The sequence below is a fragment of the Torulaspora globosa genome, chromosome 1, assembly GCF_014133895.1.
Source record: "Torulaspora globosa chromosome 1, complete sequence".
Classification (NCBI taxonomy): domain Eukaryota; kingdom Fungi; phylum Ascomycota; class Saccharomycetes; order Saccharomycetales; family Saccharomycetaceae; genus Torulaspora; species Torulaspora globosa.
This window is the reverse complement of record NC_050727.1, coordinates 708,956-726,604: the sequence shown is the minus strand read 5'-3', so window position 1 is coordinate 726,604 and position 17,649 is coordinate 708,956. Positions and strand designations below refer to the sequence as shown.

General features: G+C 49.2%; 12 protein-coding genes across 12 annotated transcripts; 5 read left to right on the top strand and 7 right to left on the bottom strand.

The window, feature by feature from the left end:
• Positions 1-168: 168 nt before the first annotated feature.
• Positions 169-2,001, bottom strand: AIP1 (Aip1p; the record flags this gene model as incomplete). Its single annotated transcript, XM_037281363.1, has 1 exon — positions 169-2,001. One exon carries the CDS (start codon positions 1,999-2,001, stop codon positions 169-171), a length of 1,833 nt encoding a protein of 610 aa, XP_037137258.1.
• Positions 2,002-2,232: 231 nt separating this feature from the next.
• Positions 2,233-3,765, top strand: UTP15 (snoRNA-binding rRNA-processing protein UTP15; the record flags this gene model as incomplete). Its single annotated transcript, XM_037281362.1, has 1 exon — positions 2,233-3,765. One exon carries the CDS (start codon positions 2,233-2,235, stop codon positions 3,763-3,765), a length of 1,533 nt encoding a protein of 510 aa, XP_037137257.1.
• A 69-nt stretch (positions 3,766-3,834) lies between these two features.
• Positions 3,835-4,926, bottom strand: SLD2 (Sld2p; the record flags this gene model as incomplete). Its single annotated transcript, XM_037281361.1, has 1 exon — positions 3,835-4,926. The coding sequence occupies one exon, from the start codon at positions 4,924-4,926 to the stop codon at positions 3,835-3,837; it is 1,092 nt and encodes a 363-aa protein (XP_037137256.1).
• A 165-nt stretch (positions 4,927-5,091) lies between these two features.
• Positions 5,092-6,381, top strand: CTF13 (Ctf13p; the record flags this gene model as incomplete). Its single annotated transcript, XM_037281360.1, has 1 exon — positions 5,092-6,381. The coding sequence occupies one exon, from the start codon at positions 5,092-5,094 to the stop codon at positions 6,379-6,381; it is 1,290 nt and encodes a 429-aa protein (XP_037137255.1).
• Positions 6,374-7,015, bottom strand: SNO1 (putative pyridoxal 5'-phosphate synthase; the record flags this gene model as incomplete). The annotated part of the gene is made up of 1 exon (XM_037281359.1): positions 6,374-7,015. One exon carries the CDS (start codon positions 7,013-7,015, stop codon positions 6,374-6,376), a length of 642 nt encoding a protein of 213 aa, XP_037137254.1.
• A 488-nt stretch (positions 7,016-7,503) lies between these two features.
• Positions 7,504-8,388, top strand: SNZ1 (pyridoxine biosynthesis protein SNZ1; the record flags this gene model as incomplete). Its single annotated transcript, XM_037281358.1, has 1 exon — positions 7,504-8,388. The coding sequence occupies one exon, from the start codon at positions 7,504-7,506 to the stop codon at positions 8,386-8,388; it is 885 nt and encodes a 294-aa protein (XP_037137253.1).
• A 148-nt stretch (positions 8,389-8,536) lies between these two features.
• Positions 8,537-9,862, bottom strand: HAP4 (transcription factor HAP4; the record flags this gene model as incomplete). Its single annotated transcript, XM_037281357.1, has 1 exon — positions 8,537-9,862. The coding sequence occupies one exon, from the start codon at positions 9,860-9,862 to the stop codon at positions 8,537-8,539; it is 1,326 nt and encodes a 441-aa protein (XP_037137252.1).
• Positions 9,863-10,409: 547 nt separating this feature from the next.
• MTG1 (putative GTPase MTG1) lies at positions 10,410-11,441 on the bottom strand (the record flags this gene model as incomplete). The annotated part of the gene is made up of 1 exon (XM_037281356.1): positions 10,410-11,441. The coding sequence occupies one exon, from the start codon at positions 11,439-11,441 to the stop codon at positions 10,410-10,412; it is 1,032 nt and encodes a 343-aa protein (XP_037137251.1).
• A 124-nt stretch (positions 11,442-11,565) lies between these two features.
• On the top strand, positions 11,566-12,510 carry KTI12 (Kti12p; the record flags this gene model as incomplete). Its single annotated transcript, XM_037281355.1, has 1 exon — positions 11,566-12,510. One exon carries the CDS (start codon positions 11,566-11,568, stop codon positions 12,508-12,510), a length of 945 nt encoding a protein of 314 aa, XP_037137250.1.
• Positions 12,511-14,298, bottom strand: ATP25 (Atp25p; the record flags this gene model as incomplete). Its single annotated transcript, XM_037281354.1, has 1 exon — positions 12,511-14,298. The coding sequence occupies one exon, from the start codon at positions 14,296-14,298 to the stop codon at positions 12,511-12,513; it is 1,788 nt and encodes a 595-aa protein (XP_037137249.1).
• A 148-nt stretch (positions 14,299-14,446) lies between these two features.
• ABF1 (DNA-binding protein ABF1) lies at positions 14,447-15,901 on the bottom strand (the record flags this gene model as incomplete). Its single annotated transcript, XM_037281353.1, has 1 exon — positions 14,447-15,901. The coding sequence occupies one exon, from the start codon at positions 15,899-15,901 to the stop codon at positions 14,447-14,449; it is 1,455 nt and encodes a 484-aa protein (XP_037137248.1).
• A 507-nt stretch (positions 15,902-16,408) lies between these two features.
• Positions 16,409-17,557, top strand: RAD27 (multifunctional nuclease RAD27; the record flags this gene model as incomplete). Its single annotated transcript, XM_037281352.1, has 1 exon — positions 16,409-17,557. The coding sequence occupies one exon, from the start codon at positions 16,409-16,411 to the stop codon at positions 17,555-17,557; it is 1,149 nt and encodes a 382-aa protein (XP_037137247.1).
• Positions 17,558-17,649: the final 92 nt, after the last annotated feature.

Genomic DNA, 17,649 nt, shown 5'->3' with positions numbered 1-17,649 from the left:
CCATTGAAATATGTCTAAACCTAATTTCCATCGATGAATTACATCGCAGAGCTGAGATTCGAGAATCGCGGCCTGCTTGGGCATGGGAATCTATCAGTAATTGGGGTCTGTTTGTCACACAGATGTTTGGCGCTGCCAGGCTTATTTTTGGGTCCCGAACTGAGTTTTCTATTCCACCGAAATGTTCCACCTCTTGATGCAAGCATCGGCCCCGCAGCTGACAAGCGTCTGAGAGTTCTCCCATAATGCAACATTTACGCCATCCTTATGAGCATTTAAGCACTTGATTGTCTTCATCGGTCTTTTAACAGAATAAATGAAGATGTTTGTATCCAAAGAAGCAGTGGCGACTAGATCCTCATCGTCGCCTTCACTTTTCGCTGGCATCCATGCAATAGAATTGATTCTACTTGTGTGGTAAGCCCACCTTGTAGTCTTAATATCCTTCGTTTTCAAGTCATAAAGTATTATTTTGCCCATGACATCACCTGCCGCTAGATAGGATCCTGTGGCTGAAATGGAAACACAAGATGGTGTAGCGCGCAAAGCTGCGGGTAGCTTGTAATTCACCGCTAGGTCTGAGGTCTTGAACACTTCAATGGTGTTTGTTCTTTCTAGACCTACCGCCACCAGTCCGCCTCTTATGTCAATAGCCGATGCAGGCTCGCTCAACTGTTTCTTTTGCAGTACTTCACCAGTGTACGAGTTCATAATCAATAAATAATCAGAATCTGTGGCTACGGCAATGATCCCGCCATTGTTAGCTGAGCTCGAGACCTTGGGTTGACCTTCAAATTTGTACTTTGTTTCACTTAATACTTTCAAAGTATCATCCCATGAGACACTCGCGTATTTAGGAGGCTCGCTATTGTCAATGGCGACAACCAGGTTAGAGTGATCTTCACGCATTGTTTCTGGACTTGTAGCCCAATTGACAATCCTTCCATCGTAAGAGCCGCTAATCAAAGGATTGACGGTCAACGCAGTGATACCTTTGTTATGACCCCTCAAGAACTTAACTGGGCTTTCTTCGCCAATTTTGAGGAAATTGAGCGTTCCATCTAGGGACAAGGATATGATTTGCTCATTTTTCGTGGCAACGACTCCCACTTGCTGATTTGCTAATGCGTCTCCTGGAATAAACCACTTGCCCAAGAATTTACTATCCTTGACACTCCACAATCTAACAGTCGCATCTGCACTAGCTGTGACAAATCTTGACTCGTCGATCCAGGAAATTGCAAAAAAGCCCCCTTTAATTTCTTCGTTCTCATCCTCAATATATTTGATGAACTCTCCTGTTTTTCCATCTAGGCACACGATCCGCCTATCAGAGCCAACTGTGACAGCAAAATCGCCGGACCCCGGCGAGAATTGCACATCTCTCACAAACTTTCCTTGGTCATGATGTGTTCTATCGCTAGCGGCAAACTTGAATGGAGGCCCCTGGTAAAACACAACAGATCCATCGTCTCCGACCGTAACACATCTCATTGGTCGAGATTGCTTGAAATGGCACGCATTGATGCGTTGAGAGTGCCCGGATACTTCACCTAGAGAATTACCTGAGTCCCACGAGATGAACACACCGAACTTGTCGCGTCCTTCGCCCACGACACAGAGTCTTTTCCCTTCAAAATCCCATGAAACGTCAGTAATTGGGCCTGCGAGCACCTGAAACTCAGCTTTCACAGCAGTTTCAAAGCTCCCGGTGTCCCTATCCCGCGACCAACCCCAAACGATCACTCTACCTGCGTCGTCTCCCGAGCAGAGATATTGCGAACCTTGTATGGGAGAGAATTTGACCACAGAGACGTTAGAACTCCCATGTCCACTAAACTGAATAACCGCTTTGCTGTCGTCCAAGAAGCGAATGAAAGCAGATTTACCACAGGGGTAAGCGACCGCGTTCGAACCCCTGTCATAGGACAAATGCGTTGTGAAATTACGCAGAGTCGCAGGCTGTGGCGGTTGTATGAATTCTAATTGAAAGGAGGACATGGTCCGTTGACAGCGTTCGCCTCACTGACACTGTCTATTTGTAGTTTAAAAGTGACCATATCTCGAGGGTAAATCTAGTTCCTTATTTGTTGCCGTTACCCGGCTACTGCGATCTGGAAAATTTTACCTACTTACTTTGATAATTCAAGCTCATCGCTTCAAATAGCAGTGAATGTTTAATAGCTAGGCCTGCTTAGCCGACTGTTTTAGCGTATTTTCAATCTAATTGAGATGTCTTCGTCAAGACAGCGAATTGTGACTTCAAGAGCTCCCCTTCTGCCTCAGCAGACGACTCCAGAACAAAGATATTGGCGCCAATATTCTTCAGCACAGCTAGTTAAAGAACATAATAGCGTTACACACATTTCATTCAATCCCCAGCATCCTCATGATTTTGCAGTGACATCGTCCACTCGAGTGCAAATTTTCTCTTCCAGTACTAGACAAGTTATAAAGACATTCTCGAGATTTAAGGACATAGTGTATTCAGCGTCGTTCAGAAATGATGGTAAGCTGTTATGTGCGGGAGATGCAACAGGTTTGGTTTCCGTCTACGAAAGTTACAACCCAAGGACACTTCTGCTCTCGATAAACGCCTCTTCGCATCCTACCCATGTTACAAAATTCCACGATCAAGACAGCAAGACACTGGTGACCGCCAGTGATGACAGAGTTACGAGGGTTTGGGATGTAGCACATGCATATGAACCACAATTGGAGCTGCTGGGCGCTTCAGATTATGTTCGGACAATTTGCTTTGTTCCTGCAGCGCCACATCTTGTGATGACAGGCTCTTATGATGGGTTTCTAAGACTTTATGACACCAGGTCATCTGGAGCCGTCCCGGTATATTCGCTTAATCACGGGCAGCCAGTCGAAAATGTCACTTCTATCTCTCCAACGCAAGTTGTTTCCTGTGGTGGCTCTAATTTTAAGGTATGGGATCTCACAAGCAACAAGAAATTACATGAGCGTGGTAACTTCAATAAAACAGTGACATGCTTAGATTATGTGGAGGATTTTGATTGTCCAAGCCGATCCGCGCTGATCGCATCCTCATTAGATGGTCACGTCAAAGTATTTGATCCTCTAGACAACTATAAGGTCAAGTTTGGCTGGAAGTTCTCGGGAGCGGTATTGAGCTGTGCTGTGTCCCCAGGTGAAGCTCAGGGAAATAAGCATTTGGTTGCCGGTCTCTCTTCCGGTCTATTAGCCATAAGAACGAAATCCAAGGAGAAAAGGTCAAACAAGCCTGCGGGCTCCGTATCGGCTGTCACGAAGAGTAATAATTACCAAAGAATGATGCGTGGATCGGAGTACCAAGGAGATCAGGAGCATATAATTCATAATGACAAAATGAAGCAGCAGCGGCGCGTACGTGCTTTCGAAAGAAACATAAACCAATTTAAGTGGAGTGAGGCATTGGATAGCGCGTTCGTTCCCGGCATGGCCAAAGAACTAACGCTTACTGCATTACAAGAACTTCGCAAGCGCGGTAAAATCAGAGTGGCCCTTTATGGGAAGGACGAATCTTCTCTAGAGCCCTTGCTAAACTGGTGCCTGAAAGGCATTGAGGACGTGAGAGCCGCTCCTGTGATTGCAGACTGGTTAGCTGTAGTTATAGAATTATATGACGAGTTACTGGAAACGTCACCAGTCCTGCAGGAAATGATCATCGACCTTAGAAATAAAGTAAGGCAGGAAGTATACAAAGCGAAAGAGGCTCAAAGGATTGAAGGTATGCTACAACTTTTGACGAGTTAGTGAGTCTTCTACGGTTTTGTCATTTAAAATACATAGTCATTCAAATATAGTCCGAATGGAAATCTAACATTATCGTCTTCTATTATTCCACCGACGGTTTCCTGCCTTTTTTGTCGGCAGTTTGAGCCTTCTGAAGTTGTTGCTCACAAGATTGTATTTCTTATTTCTTTTCCTGCCGCCTTTCTGCATGGATTTCGTTATTGTCTCTTTACCTTGTTCTTGCTGTTGATCTGGCCCTGCCGCTGAATCGTCATTATCTTCCGTCGAATTCTCATTAACACCCAAGAAGTCTTTGACGCGTTGCTGCTTCAGTTTCGTTATTTCCTCCGCTATGTTTTTTTCAATTCCCTCATTCTGCTCTTCTATAACTTTTCTTCGCAGTATCTTCCTTCTTCTGGTCTTTACTGTTTTCCTTTCATCATCCAGCACTATCTCCTCTTCCTCGGCAAAGATGTTGTCAGGTCTTTTCGACGAAAGCAAAGTCTCATCGTCCTTGTCCTCCATCTGCTTAAATTCTTCCACAATGGCTTCATGTTCCTTCATTAATTCTAGTAGGGGCCTAGTTAATGGTCTCCGTACGAGAGGGGAAGGGCTAAAGGAAACTGTTCCTTGATTAAAGCCTTTGACAGGCGTTCGCTTCAGCGGCGACACGCATTTTATGCTTATGTGTAAATTCTCCTTCTCCCATTTCAAAGGCGAGTTGGGACCATATGCCTTGTGCCTGCAATCAGACCCTTTTCTTGGCGATGAACTCGGTGCAGGGGAAGTGAAGGTCAGTTGTCGCTTGACTGGCAGGTCCTCACACGCAGGGAGATCATCAGTCGTGTGCTTTATGATCACGGGTTCTTCACTGTCCCTGGTTCCGTCAATTGGAGACGTCTTAATAGGTGAGATATTCATATCAAAGATACTCATCGCCTTGCCATATATCTGAGGCGTAGGTCCCAGCTCCATTACAGAAGCTTTAGCGGAAGAACGCTGCTCCTGTGCAGAATGTGAAGCTACAGGCGAGTGGTCCTTCCGCAGCCTGGCGTATTTCTTGTACATGTTCCTTATCTCCGGTAGTCTCTTGATGTCATCCTTATTGGGATCCCGGCCATGTTCCTTTATGAAAGCATACTCCCATTTTTTCAATTCAATCTTCAATTGATCTTTCAGCATCTCTCATAGCATCGAATGCCTAGTTCCAGAGGTCAATCTTTTAGCTCTTCAATTGATTTACTTGTGGTGATGTCTTCATCGTGTCGATCTTCAAGACGCGTCATTATATAGCTTTACGCCTAAGAGATGCCCAAGAGTCATCGCTGGGCAATTGAATGAAACTAAATGGATGTGGGCCTATTCCTTGCATTACCTGTCGATATAAGAACATGGGTTTACTATCAGCTGGACGGTAACTTTAGCTGTGTGACTCCTGAGCCCATCGAGCAATTATACTCTGATCAGATCATCAAGCTAGCATCACAAGTAGAGAAGGATAGTAGTGCTAGTCAGAAATTACTAAAAAAGAGGCTTTATGATGTGTTTGCTCAATATCTGAATATCTTTGATTACTCGCCGTCGCTAATAAGCCGGTGGTTGGAATATTCTCTGTGGTTGCGATATGATAGCATTGTCCTCGACTGTATGAGACTTAACCATGCGTATGGCGGGACCTTAATAGGTCAAGTTGATTGGATTTATCTAGACGGGCGACTAAGGTTAGCCTATTTCAAGAATTGCATGCCAGTGGTGTGGTATACGCTGCGGGAGTACGCAAGATGGATTATCAGAGAAGAGACAGAGGACGACGAACTAGATGGCGTCAGCTTTTTCAGGCTCAACTTGGAATACTCAAGCCTAGATTTTTTGAAAAGAATCTTTAAGTCAATGAGGAATAATGACCTCTTCTTACTTTTAAGCGAAGTGTTCCTCGAGGAAGATGGGGAAACAGATTTACCAGCTCTTGTCGATGACGACGCCGATCAGGTCGCATATCCAGTTGAGGATTTGAGGGTGATTGAGTTATTAAGTAAGTTGGAATCAATGAAAAACCTGAACAGGATATCTGTTCGAGGGGATCGTTTGTTCGAAGCGCTGATTAACTTCCATGGTGTGAGAGATAATCCAGGTAGAACCATTAGTTACATGGTCAAAAAAAGAATTATGCGTTTGGAACTCTGGCAACTTAACGAGCCGGCAAGGAGTGGCCTGGCGGACTTTACCAGGTGGGAAAATCTTAGAGAACTCAGACTCGTCAATATAAATACGATTGACTTCAACAAGCTGGTGCTGCCGAGCCTTTGCAAAATGATATCGCTAGAGAGCGTGTCTGAAGTTGTTTGGTGGGACCTGGAAAGCAAGATAGGTTCCGTGATCGAGGGATCGACGATCACTAGAAAACTAAATGCTACTACAAAGCTGCGATTTTTGGACCGAAAGTCGCTCAAGCCGGACAACTTGGGGCTATGTCAGTCCATAGTCTGGCAAGCATTCAAACATCTCAACTTTTTAAAGTTACAAAATGTGACGACGGTTCGTGGAGGCAAGATTGTGATCCCGTGTGCATTGTATAATAATAGGAGGGTTCTGCTCTTCCCCACTACCTCCAGCGTGAAGGAGATCATCATCATTTGAGTACGAACTGCCTCAAAAACCAGTCGTGAAACCTGCTGTCGTTCTCTGCCAGCTCAGGATGGAACGAGGTCGCCAAGATATTGTCGCCCTGCGACGCCGCAACGATCAATCCACTTTCCAGAGTGAACAACGGCTTCACAGCATCCGCATCGAAAATATGCTCGATAACCGGCGCCCGGATGAAAACGGCTGGGAAATCGTGACAGCCCGGTATGAATTCGGAGAAATTGCAGTTCTGAACAAACGACTGAGCCTGTCTGCCAAAAGCGTTCCTTCTGACCCTCACTTTCAGCAGTTCCAGTGGCTGCACCAATTCCCTTTCGTTTGCCAACTCCTGCGAGATATAGATGAGCCCTGCGCAGGTGCCCCAGACAGCCTTGCTTGGGTCGTGCACAAATTTACGCAAATGGGGAAACATCCCGGTCCTTTGCGCGATCAGCGACATCGACGTAGACTCGCCGCCAGGCAACACAAGAGCATCGCATTGTGACAGTTCCTCAGGTGTCCTCACCGTTACGATTTTCACCTCATACCCATTGTCCGCTACACACTTCTCTAAATGCTGAATGTGTTCAGAAAAAGCACCCTGTAAGGCCAATACGCCAACACGCTTCATGCTTTCCTCGGTCTGCATACGCTTTCCAACTTTTTCAACTACACTGCAAATCTGAAAAGGCGATTATATAGGAATTCCCGATCTTCATGGACCTTCCGGCCGCTACGATCTTCCAGACTACGATCTTCCAGAGTCACAAACAGCTCCAATGCCTACCAACAACCATAACTCCTAAGCGCATGAAATTTCGTGACTCATCCAGCATAGTTATCAAGCTGAGTCAACTCGTGATTTTTCACCCACCGGGGCATGAGTTACCTTTAGCAAGCGACGATGCGAAAATGATGCACGTATTAGGCGGTGACTTCTTTGGCAGATACAGAGGTTATGGCAAGTTTTGGCGCAGCTGTGCCAGTGTGGAATGTTTGCCGATCGTTTCTGGGCGTCAATTCCATTGTGATAATATCTTGAATATAAATAGGCGATGGGGGTTGACGACAGCTGTTCTCTTCCTGTTTTTCGAATGACGTAGTGGTCGGAAAAGTGATCATAGGATTAATTAAAGCATGTCTGAGTTCAAGATTAAGAGTGGTCTAGCGCAAATGTTGAAGGGTGGTGTCATCATGGATGTGGTGACACCGGAGCAAGCTATCATTGCTGAAAAGGCTGGTGCTTGTGCGGTTATGGCGTTGGAGCGGATTCCTGCCGACATGCGTAAGTCTGGACAGGTGTGCCGTATGTCAGATCCAAAGATGATCAAAGATATCATGGCAGCTGTTAGCATCCCGGTGATGGCCAAGGTGCGTATCGGCCATTTTGTCGAGGCACAGGTTTTGGAGGCGCTCGAGGTTGACTACATCGACGAGAGTGAAGTGTTGACTCCAGCTGACTGGCAGAATCACATCAAGAAGAACGAGTTCAAGGTGCCATTTGTGTGTGGAGCCAAGGACCTGGGCGAAGCTTTGAGGAGGATCAACGAGGGTGCTGCTATGATTCGTACCAAGGGCGAAGCCGGTACCGGTGACGTCTCGGAGGCCGTTAAGCACATCACCAAGATCAGGGGCGAGATCGCAGAATACAAGGGGACTTTGAAGACTGAGGAGCAGCTTGCCGAGAAGGCTAAGGAACTAAGAGTGCCAGTTGAGCTGTTGAAGGAGACACTGGAGCAAGGGAAATTGCCAGTGGTCAACTTTGCCGCTGGCGGTGTGGCCACCCCTGCTGACGCTGCTCTCTTGATGCAGTTGGGTTGCGAAGGTGTCTTTGTTGGATCAGGTATTTTCAAGTCTTCGCACCCAGAAAAGTTGGCACGCGCCATCGTGGAAGCTACCACTCACTACAGCGACGCTAAGAAGCTGTTGGAGGTGTCCAGCGACCTAGGTGAAATGATGGGCGGTGTTTGCGTCGAATCGATTAAGCAAACCGACAAGAGACTGGCTGAAATCGGCTGGTGATTAGTTCTTATCGGGGAAAAATATAAATCAATGAATCTTATAGTGCAGTAAAAGAATATATAATGATGTTAGTATCATTCAGGAATCGTTAATTCAAGGATATACGTAGGGGAGTTCGTTAAAGCGTTTAGTTTGGTCATTAGATGGATCATATCATGTCAAAGGCTTCCATTTTCAACATGTCCAGATTGTCTTCATAATAGTTGAAATCATTAGTTGTTAAGTTCAAAGGGAAATTTTTGGAACCACCATCCTGCTCCTCCATGAGCTCTTCCAAAGAGGGTGGCATGTAAAAATTCGACGTTGTTGAATTCGAGATAGTCGTTGAAATTGTATCGTTTGCAACAGGTTGCTGCAGCAGGAAGTCAGCGTCGTCTTCGCGCGTCTCCTGCTTAACAGCAAAGAAACATTGGTCATCCTTCGAATCCTGCTGAACAGCTAATTCGTGCTTATTCTCCAGGAAGCTCAAAATATCGTCGTCATTAGCGCCGCCAAACTTGAACTCTGTCTCTTCCTCCTTGATAGAGTCCAGCGCCGCCAGGTGGTTTTCGTCGATGTGTTGGTGCGGAGCCAGGCTAAAATCCATGCGCATGTACTTGTCATAGAACTGCATTTGCTCGTGGTCGTCGAGAAACTTGAGCTGCGGCTTGGCATGTATCGTTGGGGAAAGACCGTGTGCCTGCCCGGGATTCAAATTCAGCGACGACGCTGACGACACCGACGAAGACGAGTGCTGCAAATCCGCGGATATCAGTGAGTTTGGAGTCGACGACGACACCGTGAGCATGTCCTCGTCGTCGGTCGGGATAGTCTTGCACGAGGACACCGAGGAGGTGAACTTCATCTTTGCTGTCGAGACCAACAGCGGTGGCAACTGGGTCAAATCCTCGTTGCGCTCGTCCTCTTCAAACTTCAAAAAAGCAGAAGTCGAATCGTCCAAGAACTGCCTCTTCTTAGTTGAAGCAGCCTCAGGTGAATTATATCTCTGTTTCAACGCCTGTAGATCGCTCACCAGCTGGCTCAACTCCTGCTTCAGCTTCGAATTTTCCACCTTGATGTGCTGGATCTCCTTCTTGAGCGCCGTCTTGGTCTGTTTCTTAGCCGGCGAAGGCTGAACCTGTTTTTTCGTCAGACACGCGGGCGCTGTTGCGCTCTTCTTGATCGGTACGCTGGCGAGCTCCTTCTTCACACAGACCGGCTGGCTCACACTCTTCTTGACAACAGGTGCAGGCTGCGGCGGCGCCGCCGCAGCCTGCTTCGACCGCTTCGAGTCGTAATGGTTCGGCTTCCTGCCAGGCTTGGGTCTCGGTGGCAGCACCCAATGTCGAGAGGTCCGTATGGTCAAGCCGCTGCTGCTCGCGCCGCCGTTTTTCCTCGCGCCAACTGTCGCGCCGGTACCGTTGTGCGCAGCACTAAGCTGTGGAGCGATAGCCGCTGGATAGGGTTGTATGGGCAATGGTTTCGTGCTGGACATAGTGTGCTAGATCTTGCATAAAAGACAACAAAGAAAGAATGCAGACAAATACAATGTGATAAGAACGAAGAACAAAGAAAGAGGAATGATACAACACCAAACCAGCTAGCAACTAAAACATAGAACCAGATAACACACAAAATAAATAAGGACTAGGAAAGCAAAATTCAACCGAGGGGCTGCGAGCTAGATTGATCGGTTCGGAATTAAAACAATAAACCCTTGATCAAAATAAATGAAACTCTGTAAACGAGAATAAGGATCTATAGAAAAAACTTTTACAAAGAAAAAACAGATGAGTTGTTATCGCATTTATGTATATGGTATACTTCAAAGTGTTTAAGATTATTTGCATAGTTAGCGAGAAATACTATAACAATAAAAAAATTTTCTTGTATCGGATAAGAGCGATCGAATGGAATTAAAAACCCGCGCGGCTAGCATCATCTCGGACGAGCCCCTCATCCCACTCGGCCCCCCGGCGAGGGGCAAACAAGCTTCTTTTTCCTTTTCAAACGAGTGGCGGGGGGTGGTGGGGCAGGGCTTTTCATTGTGTGCCGGAGAGTTTCGGAAACAACTGGTGGACATTCTGCAGACGGCGGTCGTGGGCCGTCACGCGTGATTGCTGTTTCGCTTGCGGCTCCGGTTGCGGTTGCCGGGACAGATAGCCGCGGAGCGAAAAGGAGTCAGTGTCAAGCAGAAGCTCGCGGTCGTAGATCAGTCCCCTGTGGGACTGCCGCAGCCAATGCACCGCGGCCGCGGTGGCATTGTCGCGCGGAGCGCCCCGGGGCTGCACGCGTCGCAGCAGCTTGTACACGTCGTTGGTCGGAGCGCCCGGGTAGTGCTTGTGAGGCTCTTGCAGGTTGGCCAGGTAGAGCAGGTAGTCCGCTTGCACGACGGGGTCGACCAGGTTGGTCTTGACGCAGCCGCACAGCGACAGCGACAGCATGCGCTGTCGCTCGTTGACGAGCCGTCCCGGAAGCCCGATCCCGGGAGTATCGATCAGGTAGATGTTGTCGTGCGGCTCGCCTATGCGGATGGTCTCGCTGGTGCTGCGGGTAACGCCCGCCTCGGCACCCGTCCGGGCGACTTTGCTCCCTGCGCCGCGCAGCGTGTTGATCAGCGTCGACTTGCCCACGTTGGGCATGCCCGCAACGAGCACCTTGTAGCCCGTGGGCAGCGCGAGGCCCTGGCTGCGCACCTCGAGCTGCCTCTTGTACGATTTTATGATGTCGAGCACGTGACGTGCGGATTGCCGTCGCTTGGCATCGATGAGGATGAAGTCCTCGTCGATCTCCTGCTGCCAGTGGGATAGCTTTAGCAGGTAGTGTGTATTGTCTGCGACTAGGTCTCGCTTGGTGTAGATCACGAGTCTCTGGTGTATTCGGGGATCGATGAGTTGGTCGATTAACACGTTGCGGGTCGACAACGGCGCGCGCACATCGCGGAGCTCTAGGATTAGGTTCAGCTGCGGTCTTAGGGAATCGAACTTTTTCAGGGCTTTCAGTTGATGGCCTTTGAAATCGGTTCGAGGTATGTTGTAATCTGGGAAGTCGAATCTCGGTATGAACTTCTTCATGTTGTGTCCTGTAGGTTCTTGAGTGTTTTTCCTGTCTTGGACTTGGTTATGGGAAAGCGGTGAAAAATTTCACGTCGCATCGCTAGTAGGCTAGTTAGCAGAGAGAGGGTCGTCGCAGGTGGATATGCCATTGGTGTTATTCTCGGGATACCCGTCTAGTGGTAAGACCACGGTGGCGAAGGAACTGATCGCTTTGCTGGAGCAAAGGTTGCAGGACGACGAGTCGCTGGCTCGGAGAAATTATTCCATCGTGTACCATTCGGACCGCTCTCTGGGGATTCAACACAGCGATTATGTGAGTTCGAGGGACGAGAGAAAGCTTCGATCAGAGATCATTTCTGCAGTCAAGCGGGACCTGTCGGCACGCAGGATTGTGATTGTCGATTCGCTGAACTATATCAAGGGATTCCGTTACCAGCTCCATTGTGAAGTGAAGAATGTCGCGACGACCTTTTGTTTGATCCACACGATGTGTCCGCTGGACGCGCTGCACGCCTGGAACCGGAACGAGGACCACGAGGCTTGGGATGAGCAATTGCTCGAGCAGCTGATCCAGAGGTACGAGGAGCCCAATGCAAAGACCAGGTGGGACTCGCCTTTGTTCCCGCTCTTGACGACGCAGGACTCGATCAAAGACCACTTCGAGGAGATCTGCTCCGCGATCTTCCGCACAAGCGCTAAGAACGGCGACCACAGAGATCCGCTCTCCAAAGCGTTGCAGAAACCAAACAGTGCGACGATCCTGAAACCAGCGTCCCAATCTAACTTCATACAGGTGTTGGACTCGGACACCTCTGCCGTGGTGAGGAAGATCATGGATCACGTCAAGGTCCAGCAATCGATTGGCGGCTCTTCGTCCTCGACAAGAATCATCGTGTCGGAGGAGACTTCAGATATCAACGATGACCGATGTTGTTTCGTAGACCTGCCCTCATCGGGCGTCACCTTGCCGCTCTTGCAGAGATTAAAGAGGCAGTTTGTGAACTTGAACAAACTGAGAGACATGGAGAGATCGAGAATTGTGCCGTTGTTTGCAGAATATTTGAATAGGAACTTGAACAACGACTAATTAGTATAAATAGTTTTTCAAACTTTGTAACGTTACGCCCTGTGGGTCTACTTTGATGAAAAGCTTGTTCAGTTGAGACTCGATGTCCTGCGTTAACTCCACTTCGTTCCTTTTCAACCACAGTAGGTGTCCCTCGTTGACAAGCTTATTCATCAGGTTCAGGTCATTAGAGTTCACCACGATTCTCAGGAATTCGTACCATGGTCGGTCGTCCTCTCCGGGCAGGAAGTCGTCGGCACCCAGCTCCCAAAATTGGAAAAACTTGTTCCAGTCTCGAATGCCGCCTAGAATTTCTAGCACGCTGGCCATGATTGCAGGACTGACTGCGCGTTTATGCATCACATAGTCGACTAGTTCGTACAGCGAGTGTAGTCGTGTTCTCTTGTCGTCATTCAAAACCATAGTCCTGAGAAGCAGAGTCATCACTAGCTCATCGTGCAGTAGACTGTCACCATTCAGCTCATCAAAAAGCTTGAGCGCTTGCACGACGTCGCCATTGGCTTTTACTAGGTCCCAATAGTCAGCTTTGGGGTTCAAGCTCAGGTTTATTGTTACCATTTGTAGAAACTGCAACAAATCGTCACGAACTAAGGGAAATCCCGTCGACCTTTTCAGCAGCAAATAATCGTTTATGAACATTCTGACTGGATAGAAATTTCGGTTGGCCACGTTCAGCATCTTGAGAAATCTGAGTCTCGTAGACCAATGCAGGGAGGCAGTCTCGGCGTCAAGTACTAATGGCCAGCACTGGTCAAAAAGAGTGTGCCATTCTCGGAGTTTTGTAGTGTCAACCACTGGAACCTTGTGTGTGGCGAATGACTTTGCTATTGTTTGTAACAACGTTAATGAATGTTCATGCTTGTGTTCATCGATGAAGGAAGATGCATTATTGAAATCTTGAGCTTCTAAAAAACCACTGAGTTTGCCACTAATTGCGGTGGCTACGGGTACAGTAGAGTATTGTCTTCTTTGATACGCCAGCCTTTTGAGTCCTGCCAAAATGTTATTGTCGTCTTGCAGTTCCAGCGTTTCTTCCTGTGGTACCTTCTCCTCTGAGCGCTTATATTTGTATCTTTCATTCTCGGGAGCGTAAAGCTCTTCCAAACTCAGCTCCTCCCGCCTCTGTTCCGTTAGGATGTTCAGAAAGATGTTGTCTACATGACAGTCAATCATAAACCATGCCTCTGAGTTGCTTTGGAATCCACCTGAGAGTGCAGATGAATTTGAACCCCAGTTTTTACTCAGATTTGTCTTCCTAGCAAGCCTCTTGTGGCGTCGCTTCTCATCACGGCCATTTACATCCCCCTCAACATATGCTACTGAACCGTACTCTCGCTTGATGAACCCATTCAACTCCATAAAGCATCTCTGACAATGCTTGGCCGATTTGGCCGTACCGATGACCATAAAATCGCTAACTTTAGCCACCGCCGTTGTATAATTGCCCCTGTCTGCATCACGTAGATCAAATACCAGAATATCGGTTACGCCCAAATGGTCTTTCAAACGGTTTGTTATCTTACGTAGCGATTCTGGGCTGCCATTTGGAAATTCGACCTTCTGCGCTTGGAAAACAGAATCCCGGACTGTCTCATTCCTGTCTATCATAGTCACGTACCAGGGCTGAGCAGCCTTTGACGGTTGAGGGGACGATATACCATCATCCTCAGTCGAATCGCTTGCTTTCTCATCTTTGGTTGAGTAGTACCTAAGCTGACGGCTGCCACTCAGATAGCAGGGAAGTAGCTGATTCAGCCCGCACAGCCGCCCTCTGGATAGTCTGAGCATCGATGATCAATCGACGGTATCGCGTTGCACTTCACTTGGTGCAATCTGTAAATTTCATCTAACATCAACCTCGATCAACGGCCAAAATACTGCATAAAAAAATACACAAATATCAAAATGAATAAAAGAGAAATGTACAATTCCCGACCTATTGTCCTCTCAACTCGGGCTGGATGTTCTCGTCGGGAATGTCATCCTTGACTACCAGTTTAGTCTCTTCGTCCGGCTCGCAACCAGAATTGTTTAGGTTGTGGGCTTCAACCTCCTTGAAATGCGACGACAGTAATCTCAACTGCTCTGCCACGTCGCGCGGTAGCTTATCGTCCTGCGTGTCATCCAGCGCTACGAGTGACCCGTCGTCGTTGACCAGACTGCCACCCATCGACGTACTCAGTTTCATCATGTGACGCTTTCTGGAGGCATCGTCATCCACATCGTCATCGCCGACCATCTGCTGAACCGACCTCTTGAGAGCCACGGCTTCGCCAATCGCGGCCTGTGCAGCCGCTTGGGCCGCCTGCACCTCCGCATCGTTCAACTCGGGGTTCAAGTTCCCGTCGTGCAGCGACTGCAAGTGACGACCGTTCACCCGACCGGAGTCGCCGTGGTCTGCAACGCCGCCGCCGGGATGGCCTAGATGCTCCATTGCCGCAGCTCTGGCGTGACGCGGATACCCGTGAGCGCCGGCTCCATTCTGGCCGCGAGCCGCGCCAGCGTTGCCGTACTCGCCGTTCTTCTTTTTCTTCAGCACGAACCGCGCCTTATAAGTCGTCACACGCCTCGAGATGTGCGACAGCAGCTTCTTATCGATCTCCGCGTCGGTCAGCCCGTACCTCTCCTTCAGGATGTCCAACAGCCCGGACTCCTCCACGTACTGCGAGACCCTGAACTTCGACACCGTGTTGTCGTCCTCGTTGCACAGACTCTCGAGGATCTGGTCGAAGTTCAGGTCGTGCTGCAGGATCCGGGGCACCTTGGTCAACACAAACTTGCTCAGCGTCAAGTTCGACTCCAGCGGGTGGTTGTGGTACGGCTCGATCTTGGTCACCACAAACGGCCCTCTCACTGCGCCCTCCGACGCCCTCCCACCGTTCCCATACTCCTCGCCAAACCCTCCGTCCTTCTGCCGCACGTCCTGTACCGCGGCAACCGCCGCCGCAATAGCCGCGCTCACATCATCGTCTTCAGCGTCCGCCTCCGTGTACTTGCGCGCGTCTCCCTCGGCGGCTCCCTGCTGTCCTCCATCCTTCACGCCCTCTTGCTCCTCCAGCTTCGGCTTCCGTTCCAACGACACCAGCGAGTGGTTCAGCTCGTGATGCTGGTGCTGGTGTTCGGTCTGCTGTTCATTTTCCAACCCCCGCTGGTTCCCGCAATAACTCAGCAAAACCTTGAACGGACAGTCCTTCAAATGACACGCAAATGTGAAATGCTTGTTCCTATGTGAGTTTTTCAAAATGATGGGACATCGAGCCTGGAACTCATAGTCATTCACAACACTATACCAAGCGTTCAAAGTAGGAAACTTTCTGCCACTGTGATCATCCGAACCTGACGCCAGCTGCTTGTTGATAATCGGATGTTTGTATTCATATAGACTTGTCATTTTATACCACCTACCTTCCTACTGCTACCTGGGCCTTCAACTCCTTCGCAAGATATCTTCGTTAGATGGGACCTCTTGTAGGACGAACCGTTGTCCCCGTTAACGTGTGTTGTGCTCTCTTAGAATTCACCACTTGCTAAGCTCTCAGAGCCTGTTTTTTTTATCTTGCAAGACGAGACAGGCGAAGAAGGGGGTTCTGGGGAGCGCTGAGGGCGGGGTAACTGGAGTCGAGTTGTCGCGCAGGGTAACGGGAGTGTCACGTGGTCTATGAATGAGAATAAGGTGTGATGGGTCGACGAGGTTGGTAGATGGTAGCGGGTGGTTGGCATGGCGTCGATGGTCACTAGTGGTCCTGGGTTGTCCGTTGTGTTGGTCTTTTGTGCTGGTTCGGTGACGCGTAACGGTTTTACGCGTCCGCGATGCGATGCGGTAGGCTTATAAGAGACGAGGTTGGCAGAGGGACGGCAGAGCAGGCAGAGGGCTGGGCCAGCGTTGGAAGTTTGAGTGATGGGTATCAAGGGACTGAACGCCATTATATCGGAACATGTGCCGAGTGCGGTTCGCAAGAGCGACATCAAGAGTTTCTTTGGTCGGAAGGTTGCTATCGATGCATCGATGTCGCTTTATCAGTTTCTGATTGCCGTGAGGCAGCAGGACGGAGCTCAGTTGTCGACAGAGAGCGGTGAGACGACGTCTCACCTGATGGGCATCTTTTACAGGACGCTGCGGATGATCGACAATGGGATCAAGCCGTGCTATGTGTTTGACGGGAAACCGCCTGTGCTGAAGGCGCACGAGCTGGGGAAGAGGCTCTCTAGGAGGGAGGAAACGGAGAAGAAGCTGGCGGAGGCGATCGAGCAGGTGGAGAAGATGAAGCAGGAGCGGAGGCTGGTGAAGGTGTCGCCGGAGCATAATGCTGAGGCGAAGCAGCTGTTGGAGCTTATGGGGATCCCGTATATCACGGCGCCCGCGGAGGCCGAGGCGCAGTGTGCGGAGCTGGCGAAGAAGGGCAAGGTGTACGCGGCGGCTAGCGAGGACATGGACACGCTGTGCTACAGGACGCCGTATCTGCTGAGACATTTGACGTTTTCCGAGGCGAAGAAGGAGCCCATCCACGAGATAGACACCGAGACGGTGCTCAAGGGTCTGGATTTGACCATCGAGCAGTTCATCGACCTGGGTATCATGCTGGGATGCGATTACTGTGAGAGCATCCGCGGCATAGGCCCCGTCACAGCGCTGAAGCTGATCAAGGAACACGGGTCGCTGGAGAAGATCGTCGAATACATCGAGTCCGGAGAGGCCAATAACAAGTGGAAAGTGCCGGAGGACTGGCCATACAGGGAGGCCAGGCAGCTGTTTTTGAGCCCGGACGTGATTGACGGGAACGAGATCAACTTGAAATGGGCTCCGCCAAAGGAGGACGAGTTGATCGAGTTTCTGTGCCACCAGAAGAAGTTCAGCGAGGAAAGGGTAAGATCGGGAATCGCAAGGTTGCGCAAGGGATTGAAAGCCGGCGTTCAGGTAAGGCTCGACGGCTTTTTCCAAGTGGTTCCGAGGACCAAGGAACAATTAGCTGCCGCTGCCGCTAAAGCCAAGCAAGCCAAAGCTACTGGTAAGGGCAAGGCTAAGGGCAAGGTTGCTAAACGAAGGTGAGTTACCGAGCTTGCATGGATTTTCACTTTTTACTTAGTTTCTCGTTGTACTGTGTAAAGATACTAAAGCCCTTCAAAGACGACGAATTAAAG